This window comes from Neofelis nebulosa, chromosome 6 (genome assembly GCF_028018385.1).
Source record: "Neofelis nebulosa isolate mNeoNeb1 chromosome 6, mNeoNeb1.pri, whole genome shotgun sequence".
In the NCBI taxonomy this organism is placed as follows: Eukaryota; Metazoa; Chordata; class Mammalia; order Carnivora; family Felidae; genus Neofelis; species Neofelis nebulosa.
Genome location: NC_080787.1, coordinates 84,061,387 through 84,077,887, shown reverse-complemented (window position 1 = coordinate 84,077,887; position 16,501 = coordinate 84,061,387). Strand labels below are relative to the sequence as shown.

The 16,501-nt window shown below is 42.6% G+C and overlaps 1 protein-coding gene across 1 annotated transcript in view; it reads left to right on the top strand.

Annotated features, from left to right (window-relative positions):
* Positions 1 to 297: 297 nt before the first annotated feature.
* MDN1 (midasin AAA ATPase 1) overlaps positions 298 to 16,501 on the top strand; it is a 175,456-nt gene continuing 159,252 nt past the window's right edge. The window contains exons 1-4 of the mRNA XM_058734705.1: positions 298 to 562; positions 9,459 to 9,685; positions 15,622 to 15,846; positions 16,361 to 16,468. Coding sequence (XP_058590688.1) covers positions 431 to 562; positions 9,459 to 9,685; positions 15,622 to 15,846; positions 16,361 to 16,468 — 692 coding nt within the window. The 5' untranslated portion in view covers positions 298 to 430. The remainder of the gene's footprint in view (positions 563 to 9,458; positions 9,686 to 15,621; positions 15,847 to 16,360; positions 16,469 to 16,501) is intronic.

Sequence of the window (16,501 nt, the reverse complement as noted above, 5' to 3'; positions counted from 1 at the left end):
GTGAATTTCAATAGGAGGGAGGCACGGTGGGCTGAGGATCACATGCCGCTATGGGCTCCCTCAGTTCCGGGCCTAGTAGAATCTCCTGTCTCGCTGTCCCGCCACACCTTGTCTCCGGGACCTACCATCACTGCAATGGTCGGACCCGAATCACGATATCGATGTCCGCTTCAAACGTCCTCCCGGAACTGGGGCGGTAGTGACTCCCGCTGTTTCCGCTGCTGAGGGGGCGGGGCTGGGGCCGCCCTGCCGTGGCGGTCGTGGTCGAGGGCTGATGACGTAGGGTGCCGCGTGCTCCCCCACGTGTGCTGCAGTTCTCCCGGTGTCTGCGGGGCAGCCGTGGCTGGTTCCCCCGGGGGCGTAGTTGCTGGCACCTCCAGCGCGGGACCTCGGTGGCTCGGGGGCTCCGAGCGCTAAGTAGGGAGCGCTGATGACCGCCGGGGGCGGAGGGTCTGCGGTCATGGAGCACCTTTTCCTAGAGGTGGCGGCCGCGCCGCTGCGCTTACTCGCTGCCAAGAACGAGAAGAGCCGCAGCGAACTGGGCAGGTTCTTGGCCAAGCAGGTAAAAGAAGGAGGGAGAGGGAAAACGCCGGGCCGCCCCCGGCCGCCCCCCTCGCGCGTGCCCTGCGACCCTGAGTGAGACGCGCAACTTTAAGGGAGGGGGGAAGCGGCGTTCTGTCACCCTGGCCCCCTCCGCAGGGCTGGTCCGGGGCGGAGACGTCCGCGCGTGTTTGAGGAAATTGGAAGAAGCCTTTTGTGTGTATCTGAGAGACCCTTCCATTCTCCTCCAACCTACCTCTGTCTTCTCTCTGTAGCAGACGTGGCCTTCCGAAAGAAATGTGGTTTGTTTTTCTGTAATTGAAGTTGTATCTCTGCCCACTTGACATGTGTATTAACTTAAGTGTGCCAAGTCTAGCCGCCCCTGTTAGTCTGGGTGACTGTTTCTCTTTTCTGCTCCATCCTTTAGTTGTGGCCGGCTGACACGTATTGATTGCGTTCCTGCTTTGCGTGGGGCACAGTATGGTTCTGTGAGGAGACAGAGAAATTCGTTACGGTCTCTGCCCCCAGGGAACTTAGCGTCTATTTTTGGAGACCGTTCATAAACACAGAAAACAACTGAAGGACAAAGCAAGACAGCTAATGCTGTGTGACATTAACCGTAGAGACTATGATGTGGATTAGGATTTTCTAAGAAATGGGGTTTTGGCCTTTTAAGAGCCTTCTCTCAACTCCCTGCTAAGTTGAGAACCTTTATCATGCATTTTCTTTTCACGTTGCATTTTAATTTCCCATTTTATGCTTCCCCACTCCCAATATCTCTGAACTTCTAGAGAGTACAAAATGTGTTTAGTTTATTTTTTTCCTTCTAACTCTCGTATCTAGAACTTATTTATTCAGTCACGAATGCATTGTGTACACATATATCCTTTTGCTCAGGAAGTGACGGGAGTATTTTGGGTCTGGAGCTGCAGAGAACTAACATGAGAGGCATTTCTGTTTGGTGACAACAAATTGAACATGTAAAGGGCAGGGGGAGGGGGAGAAGAGGGGTGGGAGAGAAGGTCAGAGATACCCTGGGGCCTCTGAGCCCCAGTGAAGGGAATCACTAAACATGGTGATTCCCTCTGGTGAATCAGAGGGATGTTGGTGGGCTGGACTAAGGAAAGAGATCATCACTTTGTATGAGCTAGCTTTTGGTGACAGTCCTGAGTTATGGATTGTTGATAGATGTATTTTTCTGTAAGTGGGTGTTAGAATTTAGAGCAGAGGTTCTGAAACTAGGGATCATAGACCAGCAACAGGGGATTTGTGTTTCCCTACCACTGTAATTGGGTGTAACATAGATGTTTATGTACTGGGGATAGGGAGGGGAAATAGTTTGTAGCCTTTATTAGATACAGTTTTAGAGAATCTGACAGGTGTGAGAATCACTCATGTGAATTCTGAGATTGTATAGAAATAGTATTAGACTTGAAAGCTACTAGAAAGTTCATTTGAATTAAGGAGATTGGGATACCTTTGCTTCTCCCTTTTTTGTGTGTCACATTGTCAGATTCTCTCCTGAGATGTCTTTCGGTTTGTTCCTTATCATTTTCATGATTAATTTCAAACCTTTCACTCAGAAGACTTGATTGTGTTGCCATTCTGTATTTATCCTATTTTTTTGGAAACAAAGCAATTTTTATGGGAAAGCAAAGCCTTTTGAAACATGATTCTCATTGCAATTGGGATCTGAAGTAAGAATTCTTTAGGGTTGTGGGTTTTTTGTTTTGTTTTGTTCTTTATCTCAGCTGGTGACAGCAACTTCTGCCTATCCACTTTAGAGAACTGAGTGTCCTCACTCTTCTCACTTCTTTTCCTTCACATATGGCCAAGTCTTCCGTGTTTTATTTACTGAGTATTGAATCTATTACTTCCTTTTCATCCCTATTGTCACCACCATCCTACAGTTCTGACTCCATTCCAGTGTGGGTTTTCCAACACCTCCAAGCAATTCTCAGACACAAACTGGGTGTCTTATAATTTAACTCAATTCTGACACTGTCTACTTGGAGATAACATGAGATCCCACGTGTTAAGGGCTGAGTCTTTCAAAACTGCCCTCCCCACCTCTGAATGCCATTTGAAAGTCCAGGTTGTCACCTGTACTTCTGACCAACTGGCTGTGGATTGGAGGTTCTCTACAACCCCCTCCTTGGGTTTGATTAATTTGCTAGAGTGGCTCACAGAACTCAAACATTTTACTTACTAAATTACTGGTTTGTTATGAAAGGATAGAATTCTGGAACTGCCAGATGGAAGAGATGCATAGGGACAAGGTATGTGAGGAGTGCAGAGCTTCCATCCCCTCTCCAGAGGTGACACTTTCTCCACATATCCATATTTTTACCAACCTGGAAGCTCTCCTGACCAAGTCCCTTTGGGTTTTTATGGAGGCTTCATTACATAGGGTATAATTGATGAAAACTTTAGCCATTGGTGTTGGAATTCATTGACCAACCCTTGGCCCTTGAGGTGGAGGTGGGGGTGGGACTGAAAGTTCCAACACTAATCACTTGGTTGGTTCTCTTGGCAGCCAGTTCCATCCTTGGGTGCTTTGCAAAATTCACCTCCTTGGGGCGCCTGGCTGGCTCAGTAGGTAGAGCATGCAACTGTTGTTGATCTCAGTTTAGTGAATTCAAGCACCGTGTTGGGCCTAGAGCTTACTTAAAACAACAACAGCAGCAACCCCGCCCCCCCCCCCCCCCCCACAAAATTCACCTCCTTAACATAACAAAAGACACCTTTATCACTCTGCTCACAGGAAATTGCAAGGATTTTAGGAGCTCTGTGCCTGGAATGGGGTTGAGAACCGAACAAAAATGTGTTGTTATAAATCATATCACACATCCCTACCTCCTTGATTACTGTCTATGTTCAAGAAAAGCGGAATGCTTAAGAGCATGCATGGATATTGAAACGAAGTATGGCTAAAGATCAAATTCTCTTTTACATAATTGCTTTTGGGGTTTGAACAAGTTACCTAACTCTCCTGAGTCACAATTTCTTGATATATTACATATGGTAGCTACTACATAGTTGGAGGGGCTCTGGAACCAGACTGTGACGCGGATTCTTGGTTCTCCTAGTTTTGTGACCTTGACCCCTTTTTAATTTTTCAGTTTCCTTATCTGTAAAATAGGGATATATTGCCTGCTTTATGGGTTGCTGTGAGGACTAGATGCCTACACTATAGTAAGCACTCTTTGTGGAAGTGGTTCTTAATTATTATTGCTATTAATAAGGTTGTTGTAAGATCCCGATAATGCATGTGAGGAGCTTACCAAAATGCCTAGCACAGAGGAGGTAATCAGGGGCATCTGACTTCAGCTCAGGTCGTGATCTCGTGGTTCATGGGTTTGAACCCTGTGTCTGGCTCTGTGCTGACAGCTGGGAGCCTGGAGCCTGCTTCAGATTCTGTGTCTCCCTCTCTCTCTGCCTCTCCTCCATGCATGGTCTGTCTGTGTGTCTGTCTCAATAAATAAACATTTTTAAAAATTAAAGAAAAACAGTAATCAGTACATATGAGCTACAATAATACTTTTTTATGTTTATTTTTGAGAGAGCGAGTATGTGTGCTCGCAAGTGGGGGAAGGGCAGAGAGGGGGGAGAGAGGATCTAAAGTGGGCTCCATGCTGACAGCAGAGAACCTGATATGGGGCTCAAACTCACAAACCTTGAGATCATGACCTGAGTTGAAGTTGGACACTCAACTGAGTGAGTCATCCATGTACCCCAATATAATAATTTTTAAAAACCGCTTTATTAAGATATAATTCAGGTACCATATACTTCTTTCATTTAAATTTATAGTTCAGTGGTTTTTGCTGTTTTCACAGATGTGTGTAACTGTTACCACAGTTTTAGACTGTGATGTTTAGACATTTTCATTCTTTTGTAATTTTTAAAATTATTTTTTAATTTTTTTTTAAGTTCATTTATTTTGAGAGAGAGAGTGCAAGCAGGGGAGGGGCAGAGAGAGAGGGAGGGAGAGAGAATCCCAAGCAGGCTCTACACTGCCAGTGCAGAGCCCAATGTGGGGCTCGAACTCATGAACCATAAGATCATGACCTGAGTTGAGATCAAGAGTTGGACGCTTAGGCTTAGCTGACAGAGCCACCCAGGAGCCCCTCTTTTTTTATTTAAAAAAGTCCCCCAACATGGGACTTGAACTCATGACCCCAGGTCATGAGCTGCATGCTCTTTCAACTGGGCCAGCCAGGTGCCTTGACATTTTCATTATTTCAAAAAGAAGCCCCCAGAGGGGAAGGAAAAAAAAAAAAAAATAGAGGTTAGAGTGGGAGAGAGCCAAAGCATAAGAGACTGTTAAAAACTGAGAACAAACTGAGGGTTGATGGGGGGTGGGAGGGAGGGCAGGGTGGGTGATGGGTATTGAGGAGGGCACCTTTTGGGATGAGCACTGGGTGTTGTATGGAAACCAATTTGACAGTAAATTTCATATATTAAAAAATAAAAAATAAAAAAAATAAAATAAAAAAATAAAATAAAACAGATGCTCATATGAAGAAAAAAAAAAAAAAAAAAAGAAGCCCCCATACCTTTTAGATGGTAGCACCCCCCATTCCCACCCCAGTCACTGTGCTCTCCCACAGCTCCTCAGGCAACCACTAACTTAACTTTTTTTCTCTGTGGGTTCCCTATTCTGGTCATGAATAATACATCTGAATCTATCACCATTCTGCATAAAAGCTCCCTATTATCTCTATAATAAAAATTTCTAAGTGGTATATGAGGTGTTTTATATTGTTTGAAAATTTGTCACTTAAAAAATGAAAGAAAAAATTTTTTCTCTTAACTTTTTTTCCAGTTTTTGTTTGAAATACTTTTAAATCCAGTGCAGTAGTTCTCAACTGGGGCAATTTTTCCCCCAAGGGCAAATCTGGAGGCATTTTTTGGTTATCACAACTGTTGGTGGGGTTGCTTCTGGCATATAGTGTTTAGAGGGCAGAGATGCTGCTAAATATGTTACAATGCATGGGACAGCTTCCACAAAGAATTACCCAGCTCCAAATATCAGTAGTGCAAAATTAAGAAAGAAACTCTAAATATATATGTGCCTAATAACAGAGTATCAAAATATGTGAATCAAAAAGTGACAGAAAAGGAAAAATAGACAAATTTACAATTATAATTGGAGACTTTGACACTCTATCCTGATTAATTGATAGAACAAATACAGAAAATCTCTAAGCATGTAGAAGACCCACTATCAACAAACTTGACCCAACTGACATTTCTAGATTGCTGTGCCCAGTAACTGTAGGATACATATTCTGCACATCTGGAACATTCCCCAAGATAGACCATATTCTGATTGATTAAACAAGTTTCAATAAATTTAGGAGAATTAAAATCATGCATGGTATATTCAGTGATCCCAATGGAATTAAATTAAGGAAGAAAAAAAAAAACAACCAAAAGATAGTGGGAAAAATCCCTAAATGTTAAAGATTAAAAAAAAAAAAAAGATGGTTAAAGAACAATCACTGAGTCAGAAAATCATTTGAACTGAATCATGATTTAAACAAATTGAGGGAGGGGGCACCTGGGTGCCCGAATAATGATCTCATGGTCTGTGGATTCAAGCCCCACGTTAGGCTCTGTGCTGACAGCTCGGAGCCTGGAGCTTGCTTCAGACTGTCTCCCTCTCTCTCTGCCACTCCTCTGCTTGCATTCTGTCTCTCTTTCTCAAAAATAAACAAACATTTAAAAAATTTAAAAAAAGGTAAGTTACTAATAATGAACAATTTATGAAATCAGTGTTTGAAGAATATATAAATTACCAAAGCCCACTCAAGAAAAACAAGCTAGGAATAAAACAGAAACAAGTTAGCAATAGAATAAAACATCCTCAAGCTGATACAGAGCATCTACAAAAACTTAATAGCTAGCGTCACAGTTAATATGTGAACAACCCAGTTTCAAAATGGATAAAAGATGGGGCACCTGTGTGGCTCAGTCAGTTCACCGTCTGACTTCAGCTCATGTCATGATCTCTCGGTCTGTGAGAGCCCATGTCTGTCTCTATGCCGATAGCTCAGAGTCTAGAGCCTGCTTCAGATCCTGTTTCTCCCTTTTTCTCTGCCCCTCCCCTGCTCATGCTCTGTCTCTCTCTGTCTTTCAAAAATGAATAAATGCTAAAAAAAAAAAAAAAAATTAAATGGATAAAAGATTGAACAAATGTACAACAGATGATAAATAAATGGCCATTAAACACTTGAAAAAATTCTCAACATCTGTGGCATCAGAGAAATTCAGATAAAAGCACCAGATTCCATTCCCCCTTCTCTAAAATGACTAAAATTTCAACTGACCATACTATGTGGTGGTGAAGTTATGTGGCAACCAGAGGTCTCAGACATTGCTGGTAGGTGTAAACTGGTACAACTACTTGTTTTAAAGTTAAACACTGAGGGGTACCCGGCCGACTCAGTTGATGGAGCATGTGACTCTTGATCTCGGGGCTATGAGTTCAAGTCCCACATTGGGTATAGAGCTTACTTCAAAAAAGAAAAAAAGGCTAAGTATCTTGTTTTCTTTTTTTTTAAGTAGGCTCCACACTCAGCGTGGAGTCCATTGTGCAGCTGGAACTCAGGACCCTGAGATGAAGACCTGAGCCAAGATCAAGAGTATCAAGAGTCGGATGATTAACTCCTTGAGCCACCCAGGCGCCCCTTCCTCATTTCCCTCAGGGGTGGAGAGAATCTTAAGTAGGCTCCACACCCAGCACAGAGCCTGACCTCGGGGCTTGACCTTGAGACAACCTGAGCTGAAATCAAGGGTCGGTGCTTAATTGACTGAACCACCCCACCCGCCCCTTTTCCTGTTTTTAGTATCTGATTCATCTAACCCTGTTTTCCAGATTATCTTTTTTTTTTTTTAATTTTTTTTTTTAAACCTTTTTCTTTTTCTTTTTTTTTTTTTTAACGTTTATTTATTTTTGAGACAGAGAGAGACAGAGCATGAACAGGGGAGGGTCAGAGAGAGGGAGACACAGAATCCCAAACAGGCTCCAGGCTCTGAGCTGTCAGCACAGAGCCCGACGCGGGGCTCGGGGCTCGAGGCTCGAACTCACGGACCGCGAGATCATGACCTGAGCCGAAGTCAGCTGCTTAACCGACTGAGCCACCCAGACGCCCCATTAATTTTTTTTTTTTTTTTATCGTTTATTTATTTTTGAGACAGAAACAGAGCATGAACGGGGGAGGGGCAGAGAGAGAGGGAGACACAGAATCGGAAGCAGGCTCCAGGCTCTGAACCATCAGCCCAGAGCCTGATGCGGGGCTCAAACTCACGGAACGTGAGATCGTGACCTGAGCCGAAGTTGGACGCTTAACCGACTGAGCCACCCAGGCGCCCCTCCAGATTATCTTTTCAGGAGAAGGTTCATGAAGTGATATTCTCTCTGGAGATTTTTTTCCCAACTCACAAGTTTCTATATAACAGGTCCAGGACAGTTGCACTTTTTTTCATTCATTTTCTAAGTGATGTGTTTCTTTTTCTTCACAATATAACCACTTACTATCTACTTTTTTGAATGATATCTTTTTTTTTTTTAATTTTTTTTTCAACGTTTTTTTTTTTATTTATTTTTGGGACAGAGAGAGACAGAGCATGAACGGGGGAGGGGCAGAGAGAGAGGGAGACACAGAATCGGAAACAGGCTCCAGGCTCCGAGCCATCAGCCCAGAGCCTGACGCGGGACTCGAACTCACGGACCGCGAGATCATGACCTGGCTGAAGTCGGACGCTTAACCGACTGCGCCACCCAGGCGCCCCTTGAATGATATCTTTAGAGGGCTTCATAGCATACCCCTGTGAATCATGACCAAATCTGTTAAAATTTCCTTGCAGGACTAATATTGATAGAAATTGTTCCAGTATAACATCTTTCCCCACTCAGTGCTTTGTTCAGAATTAGGAATTTTTGGGGGCACCTGGGTGGCTCAGTCGGTTGGGCGTCTGACTTCGGCTCAGGTCATGATCTCACGGTTCGTGGGTTCGAGCCCCGCATCGGGCTCTGTGCTGACAGCTCAGAGCCTGAAGCCTGTTTTGGATTCTGTGTCTCTCTCTCTGCCCCTCCCCCACTCGTGCTCTGTCTCTCTGTCTCAAAAATAAATAAACATTAATTTTTTTTAAAAAAAGTATTAGGAATTTTTGGAGCACTTGCATGGCTCATTTGGTTAAGCATCCAACACTTGATTTCGGCTCAGGTCATGATTTCATGGTTGTGAGATGGAGCCTTACATGGGGCATGGAGCCTGCTTAAGATTCTCCCTTTACCTCTGTCCCTTGAGTGTGTACTCACACATGTGTGCGTGAGCTCTCTCTCTCTTTCTCAAAACAAAACAAAACAAAAAAAACCCTAGGTGTTTTTATGAGTGAATGCCCTATAATTTGAAAGACTTCGTAAGAGCTCAGGTGTAAGGTGACCTTATTTGAGAGAGAACTTTGGAAAAAATTGTTATATTTTTGCATGGGGTATTTAGGTTGTGCTCAGGCTGCAGTCTTAATAGGTAAATGTTTTGTGTGAAATGCCTTAGCATAAACTCATAGCATTGGACTTGGTGAGAATTTTAACCCTGCTGTCTCATTGTCGGCAGCAGGGGTTGTGTAGACCCACGTGCACACTAGCAATATGAGACTGTAGCATTTTACATGGAATTCAGGTATCAGTCCTTTTCCTCAAACCTCAGTGGACTGAAACTTCTTTATAACAGCCTTTCACATTAAATTAACTGCACTCTTCTATTGCAAAGCCCTTTTCTATGTTTTATAAGATAAACTCATGATATGTGGAAATTGGATGTTTTGATTCTAAGCTAGGACTTTTTCCCTTTTGCAGCAGTGCTAACAAGCAGCATTTACATAGGTATATTGTTTTGCCTTTCTCTCAGGTGTGGACACCTCAAGATCGCCAGTGTATCCTGAGCACCTTAGCACAATTACTTCTGGATAAAGACTGTACTGTGCTGGTTGGTCGCCAGCTGCGCCCTCTTCTTTTGGATTTGTTGGAAAGGAATGCTGAAGCTATTAAAGCCGGAGGCCAAATCAACCACGATCTACACGAACGGCTCTGTGTGTCAATGAGCAAACTCATTTGTAACCATCCTGATGTCCTCCCGTGAGTAACAATTTTATTCTTCACTTTTCTCCTTGAGGTAGTAGAACCTGCTGTCTCCTGGAAAGTAAAGGGGTGTGAGCTGAGAAGGGAAGAGGAGAAATACAAGAAAGAAGGAAGATAAGTGGTACGTGTTCTTTGGCTTCAAGAATTATATCATCTGGTGAGATGAGGCAGATTTAAAAAGAGTTTCATCTGAGGCTCTTATAGCATCCATTTCAGATGGCTGCTTGCTGGAGTAGCTGAAGGGTGACGTTAGAAGAGCTGTGGTGTCCTTTCTAACTTTCTATAATCTGTCCAAAGCAGTTTTGTGAGAAGTTATACTAGAACTGGATTCTAATGTATTTCTCTTTAAAAAAAAAAATGTTTTTTAATCTTTATTTATTTTTGAGAGAGAGGGAGAGACAGAGCTCAAGCAGGGGAGGGGCAGAGAAGGAGGGAGACAGAATCCGAAGCAGGCTCCAGGCTCCGAGCTGTCAGCACAGAGCCTGACATGGGGTTTGAACTCGCGAACTGCAAGATCATGACCTGAGCTGAAGTCGGACACTTAACCCACTGAACCACCCAGGCACCCGTAATGTATTTCTCTTCTGATCTGCTCTGTGTCCAGCCTGTGCTGGTTCACCCTTCCTTAGGCAACCTTGTTGTCCCCTACTTCTGAGAGGTCACCATATTGATGCCAAACTTATTGTGCACCAGATCAGCATAGTGCATTGCAGTCAAGAACTATAGCTCAGCAATCCTCCTCCTGCCTCATCCACCTGAACAGCGGGGGCTACAGGCACGTACCACTGTATCTGTCTTTGTCTTTTAAATTAATAGCAAAATACTGTTAGTATGGAGTAAAGGGCCAGCAAAATGAGTATTAGGGTTTTTTTAATTGAGAAGGTGAAGAACTTTCACTCTAAACTTGAATAGTATCTTTGCAACTAATAAGAGTATTCCTTATATCCATTCCTTATTTATTAGTTTTCATTTGGCTTTCTTAGAAGTATGATCTCTAATCTGGTTCATGAATGAAGGGAATAAGAACTGAACTCTTGGCAGAAAACCATAATTTGTATGAGATTTTCTTTTTTTTTTTTTTAACGTTTATTTATTTTTGAGACAGAGAGAGAGAGAGCGCGAGCGAGCGAGAGAGAGCGAGCATGAGCGGGGGAGGGGCAGAGAGAGAGGGAGACAGAGTGTGAAGCAGGCTCCAGGCTCTAGGCTCTGAAATGTTAGCACAGAGCCCAATGCAGGACTCAAACTCACAAGTCGTGAGGTCATGACCTGAGCTGAAGTCGGACGCTTAACCCACAGAGCCACCGAGGTACCCCTGTATGAGCTTTTCTAAAAGGGGAGGGGGAGGGGCACCTGGGTGGCGCAGTCGTTTAGCGTCCGACTTCAGGCAGGTCACGATCTCGCGGTCCGTGAGTTCGAGCCCCGCGTCAGGCTCTGGGCTGATGGCTCGGAGCCTGGAGCCTGTTTCCGATTCTGTGTCTCCCTCTCTCTCTGCCCCTGCCCCGTTCATGCTCTGTCTCTCTCTGTCCCAAAAATAAATAAAAAAACGTTGAAAAAAAAAATTAAAAAAAAAAAAATAAAAGGGGAGGGGGAAAAATGGGCCCAGTTTAATGGAACTAGGAGATATACAGCAAATATCATCATTATACGTGGTAATTAGGAACATAAGCTGTGGGTTGATTGAAGGTTGAGATTGTGGCCTCACTTAGTACTCATTGATGTACTTGACTGTGGTACCATTTCATAACGTGTACTGACTGCCCTGTACTTACTATATAGAATTGACGTGTGGGTAACTTGAACCCCCGTTTCTCCTAGGCCTTTGTGGTACAGTGCTTCTGGATTGTGTTTGAGAATCATTAAAATGATGGATTAGTTACATCTGGTTTCCCATCCGCTTTGCACTTTATGTTCTTATTAAATGTATGTGAACACAGAGCACACCCCTACTTTTTCTTCTTTTCATTTTGCCAAGGCACTATATTTTATTTACACTCCCACCTTATTTCAAAAATTATATAATGCAGTTTATGAAGTTTCTTGTGCTAGAGTAACTTAAAAACAAGCCATAAAAAAAAAAAGAGCTGTGTGTAAATGAATCAATACATGATGTAAAATGAATTATAGACAATGATGTAGAATGAGATTTTGATTTTCAGTTTTAAGAATTGTAGCTCATTAATTCATGTGCCCTAAATTTCCTCTGTAGAGGAAATATACCTAATGTGTTAGGGATATACCAAATATATTTAGATAGGATACAGTCATTCATTCAGTAGATAAATATAGAAGACCTCTTTTGGGGCCACATCATGGGGGTAAGAAAGTCAAATATAATGGGTTCTTGTATTTTGAAAACAATTGAATATAATGCTAATAGAGATGTTAGCCAAATACTTAAGGGGAGCAAGAAAATCGTTAAAGAAGAATGAATGTTATCCTCTTGAAAATCAGAGAAAGTTTTGTATTGTGGCAGATTGTGGAGGAAGAGGGAAGAGAAAAAGAATGAAGAGAAGAGAAATAGGATGGCAATGAAGATCTAGGAAAAAAGAGAGAGAGAGAGAGAGAGACAGACAGACTGGAAAGGAGGATCCCAGTCAAGCTCCCTAGAATCCTAGTGCTTGCCCTTCATTTACTGGTACATATCTCTTTCTGAGCCCAAGGTGTTTGGGGCTTCCATGAGGTTCTTTAGTAGTCTTAAACATTTTTTTTTTTTTAAATTTTTTAAATGTTTATTTATTTTTTTGACCGAGAGAGAGAGAAAATGAATGAGCGGGGGAGGGGCAGAGAGAGAGGGAGGCATAGAATCCAAAGCAGGTTCCAGGCTCTGAGCTGTCAACACAGAGCCTGATTGCGGGGCTAGAACCCATGAACCGTGAGATCATGACCTGAGCCGAAGTCGGACGCTTAACCAACTGAGCCACCCAGGTGCCCCTTAAACATTTCTTTTTTTTTATCTTGCTTATATTATTTGTTCATTACTGGGTTCCCCCTTCCCCTGCCCAGCTTTATTGAGATTCAATTGAGATATTTTTATTGACATATAATATTGTATAAATTGAAGGTAGAAAACATAGTGATTTGATACATGTATATATTGTGAAATATGCCACAGTAAGGTCAGTTAACACATCTTTCACTTCATAATTACCATTTTGTTGTTTGTTCATTGTTTTTGATTCTAGAATCCTTGAACACGTTTTACTTTTTGGCAAATTTTTTGTTAGGACTTTGTGAGTGCAATCCTGGTGTATTGATTCTTTCTCTATTCTAACATATTAGGTTTCCAAGTTCTTTTTGTTTTGTTATTCCCCCAAAGATTTTACTTTTTGGGGCACCTGGGTGGCTCAGTTAAGCATCTGACTCTTGGTTTCAGCTCAGGTCGTGATCTCATAGTTTGTGAGTTCAGGCCCCACATCGGGCTCCACACTAACAGCTCAAAATCTAGAGTCATGTGGGGGTGCCTGGGTGGCTCAGTCGGTTGAGCATCCGACTTCGGCTCAGGTCGTGATCTCGCGGTCCGTGAGTTTGAGCCCTGCATCAGGTCTGTGCTGACAGCTCAGAGCCTGGAGCCTGTTTCGGTTTCTGTGTCTCCCTCTCTTTCTGACCCTCCCCCATTCATGCTCTGTCTCTCTCTATCTCAAAAATAAATAAATGTTAAAAAAATTTAATAAAAAAAAATTCTAGAGTCATGTGTTCTTCCAACTGAGCCATTTAAGCACCCTTCAATCTTTATACTGTAACATCTTAAGGCACTGTTAGTCTTATTTCAAATCTTTAGAGAAGTAAACTAAATAGCTCTGTCAGAGCCAGGACTGCACTGCAGGTCTTACTTCTGGATGCTGGAAAGACTGATGAGTTGCCCGAGTGGCTCATCCAAGATTAGATGTTTAACTGGGTGATATTCCTTGCTGTATTTTAGGCCTTATGACTATCTTACTCCAGGAAAGAGAACTTCTCCTCAATCTTTGGATATTCTCTAAGGCAAAACTGATCATGTTATTCTCTGGCTAAAGATGCTTTATTGTTGTTTAGATCAGAATTTTAGAGCACTCCCTGAAAGTGATGGGTCTTTGGAGAAAAGGATGCTGTAGTTAAGTAAGTTTGGGAGAGAATATTGACCAGTTCCCCTTTGTATTTTTATGGTGGACCACAATTCTCTTCCTTGCACTGGCCGCACAGATGTAGGCCATTGCCAGTGCACTCGGCTTATTTCCCCCGGTCTTCCTCAAGGAAGGAAGGTCAACCCTGAGTCAGGTTGACCACTTGGTTGCTGCTTCTCTGTCTGTTACTGCCGGCTGGTTTCACATGTGCTGCCAACATCATCTGCCTCTCTCCCCCAAAGAATGATTGTACTTATTCTGACAGTATCCTTGTGGAGAAAAAAAAAAAGTCCTGTTTTTGTTTTTAATTTCAAAGGTGATACATTTAAATAATAACAATACAGAATTGCAAAAAGTGGAAGTCCTGGAATTGCACCCTGAAATCCTACTTTTTAGAGATAACTGTTATTAACAGTGTGATATGTTACCTCTTAAATCTCTTTTCTTTTTCTCACTCTGCCAAGTTTCTCTCTTTTTCTTTTTAAGTTTATTTATTTTGAGAGAGGTAGTGTATATGCATGTGAGTAGAGGAGGGGCAGAGAGAGAGAATCCCAAGCAGACTCTGCACTGTCCACACAGAGCCCGATGCACAAGGCTCAATCTCACAAACTCACAAACTGTGAGATCATGACCTGAGCTGAAATCAAAAGTTGGTTGCTCAACAGACTGGCTCACCCAGGTGCCCCAGCCAGGTCTCTTCTGAGCCACAGCTGAATCTTCTAAGTCCCATTTGTCCAGTCTTCTTCAGAATATTGTGAGTGTTAACTTACCAAGCCTCTGTTTCTGTTTGCCCGGATTGCTTGTGGAAGTCTAAGCCTTCCCACCCATCTCCTGAGTTCTCATTCTCTCTCCCTCTCATAACAGTTTTATGTTTGGAATTTATTGAGCCAGCGATGTGGGGTATGTTTCCCTGGTGCTTCAGTGCAAGTTGCTCTGGAAAGCAGATTCGAATGGCCCCTGCAGCTGCTCTGTCGAATTCCCAGTGGGCTCCTGAAGATTCTGTTACTGACCACTAGTTCACTAAGTTATTGTAAAAGGTTGCAACTCTGGAACAGGCTGATGGAAGAGATTGCTTCCTAATACTAGATTTCACAGTGATTTTTTTTGGATGAAACCAAAAGCACAAGCAACTAAAACAAAAATAGACGAATGGGATATCAAACTAAAAAGCTTCAGCACAGCCAAGGAAACAAGAATGAAGAGACAACGTACAGATTGGGAGAAAATATTTCCAAGTCACCTATCCATTAGGGGATTAATATCCAGAATGTATAAAGAACTTCCTTCCATCTTTTTGTCCATCTTTTCCAGTTTTACTGCCTTCCTTTTGTGTTCCACAGAAATCTGTTCTCATCTTCAGATGCAACCAAAGCATCTCTTCTTGACTCCCCCCCCCCCACCCCCCCGCCCCAGCCCTGTTGGTTTAGCTGAATCTTTTTTTCTTTGTGCCTCTTGTTTCTGTAAGCGACTGTCTTCCTTGGTAGATAGCAAGCTCCTCAAGGAAAGTATCTCCTTGGTTTTGTACTCCTGGAACTTAACAGCATCTGGCTTCTAGTGAGAGGTCAATAAATGTTTATTGAAAACTAGTGCATTTTCAGTGGAAAACACTTGCAATAAGTACCTATGGTTTTGTATTCTCTTAGACATCTCATGCCATTGTCCTGGTTCCTGAATTTGAACAGGATACAGTCTTAGGATTGGGTAGCTTCACTATTTGTCTCTTTATTCTCAGACCCTTGGAAATTCCTGTTGTATTCTGCTGGCCTGTCTCAAAGTGGAAAAGCATACTTTGAAATCCTCACCAACAAATGAAAAAAATTTCTTTTTCTGAAGGTTTGCCCTGAGGTATTTCAAGGACACTTCTCCAGTCTTCCAAAGACTCTTCCTAGAGAGTTCAGATGCTAATCCAGTCCGCTATGGGCGCAGGCGGATGAAGCTCCGGGACCTAATGGAAGCAGCTTACAAGTTTCTGCAGAACGAGCAGTCTGTGTTCCGGGAGCTCTGGGACTGGAGTGTGTGTGTCCCTCTCCTCAGAAGCCATGACACCTTGGTCCGCTGGTGTGTAGCTCCTGGAATTTTCTGATGCTTCAAGTGTGGGGGTGGTATAAGGAGTGTAGAGTTCTGTGATGAGGCAGGAAAGGAAGCTATGTAAAATGTGTTGTTTTTGTTCTGGTGCCTTTTGGGTTCCTTGTCCCTTTCCTTAATCATGCATCTCCTCAGTGGCAAATGAGATGATACTTAATGGAGTTCTACCTTTTTCAAGTTCTATCAGGTGAATTCATCATACTTGATTTGTATTTTCTACTCTCAAATGTATTGAAATGTATTAATTCTATAAGATTTCCTTTTTTTCTTTTTAAAGTTTTTCTTTTTTTAAGTTTTTAATAATCTCTACATCCAACATGGGGCTCGAACTTAGAACCCTGAAATCAAGAGTTGCATGCTCTACCCACTAAGCCAGCCAGGCGCTCCTAAGATTCCCTTTTCTAATGTTTAGTTGGCGAGAAAATTTTCTTTTTTCTTGAGAATCAATTGCTTTTCCTAAGTTTATGTATACTTTGGTTTTCTCCAGGTACACAGCCAATTGTCTTGCTTTGGTCACCTGTATGAATGAAGAGCACAAGTTATCATTCCTTAAGAAGATTTTTAATAGTGAGGAACTGATCCATTTCAGGTTAAGGTAAGAAGGATTCCTGGAGATCTTGATGTAGCT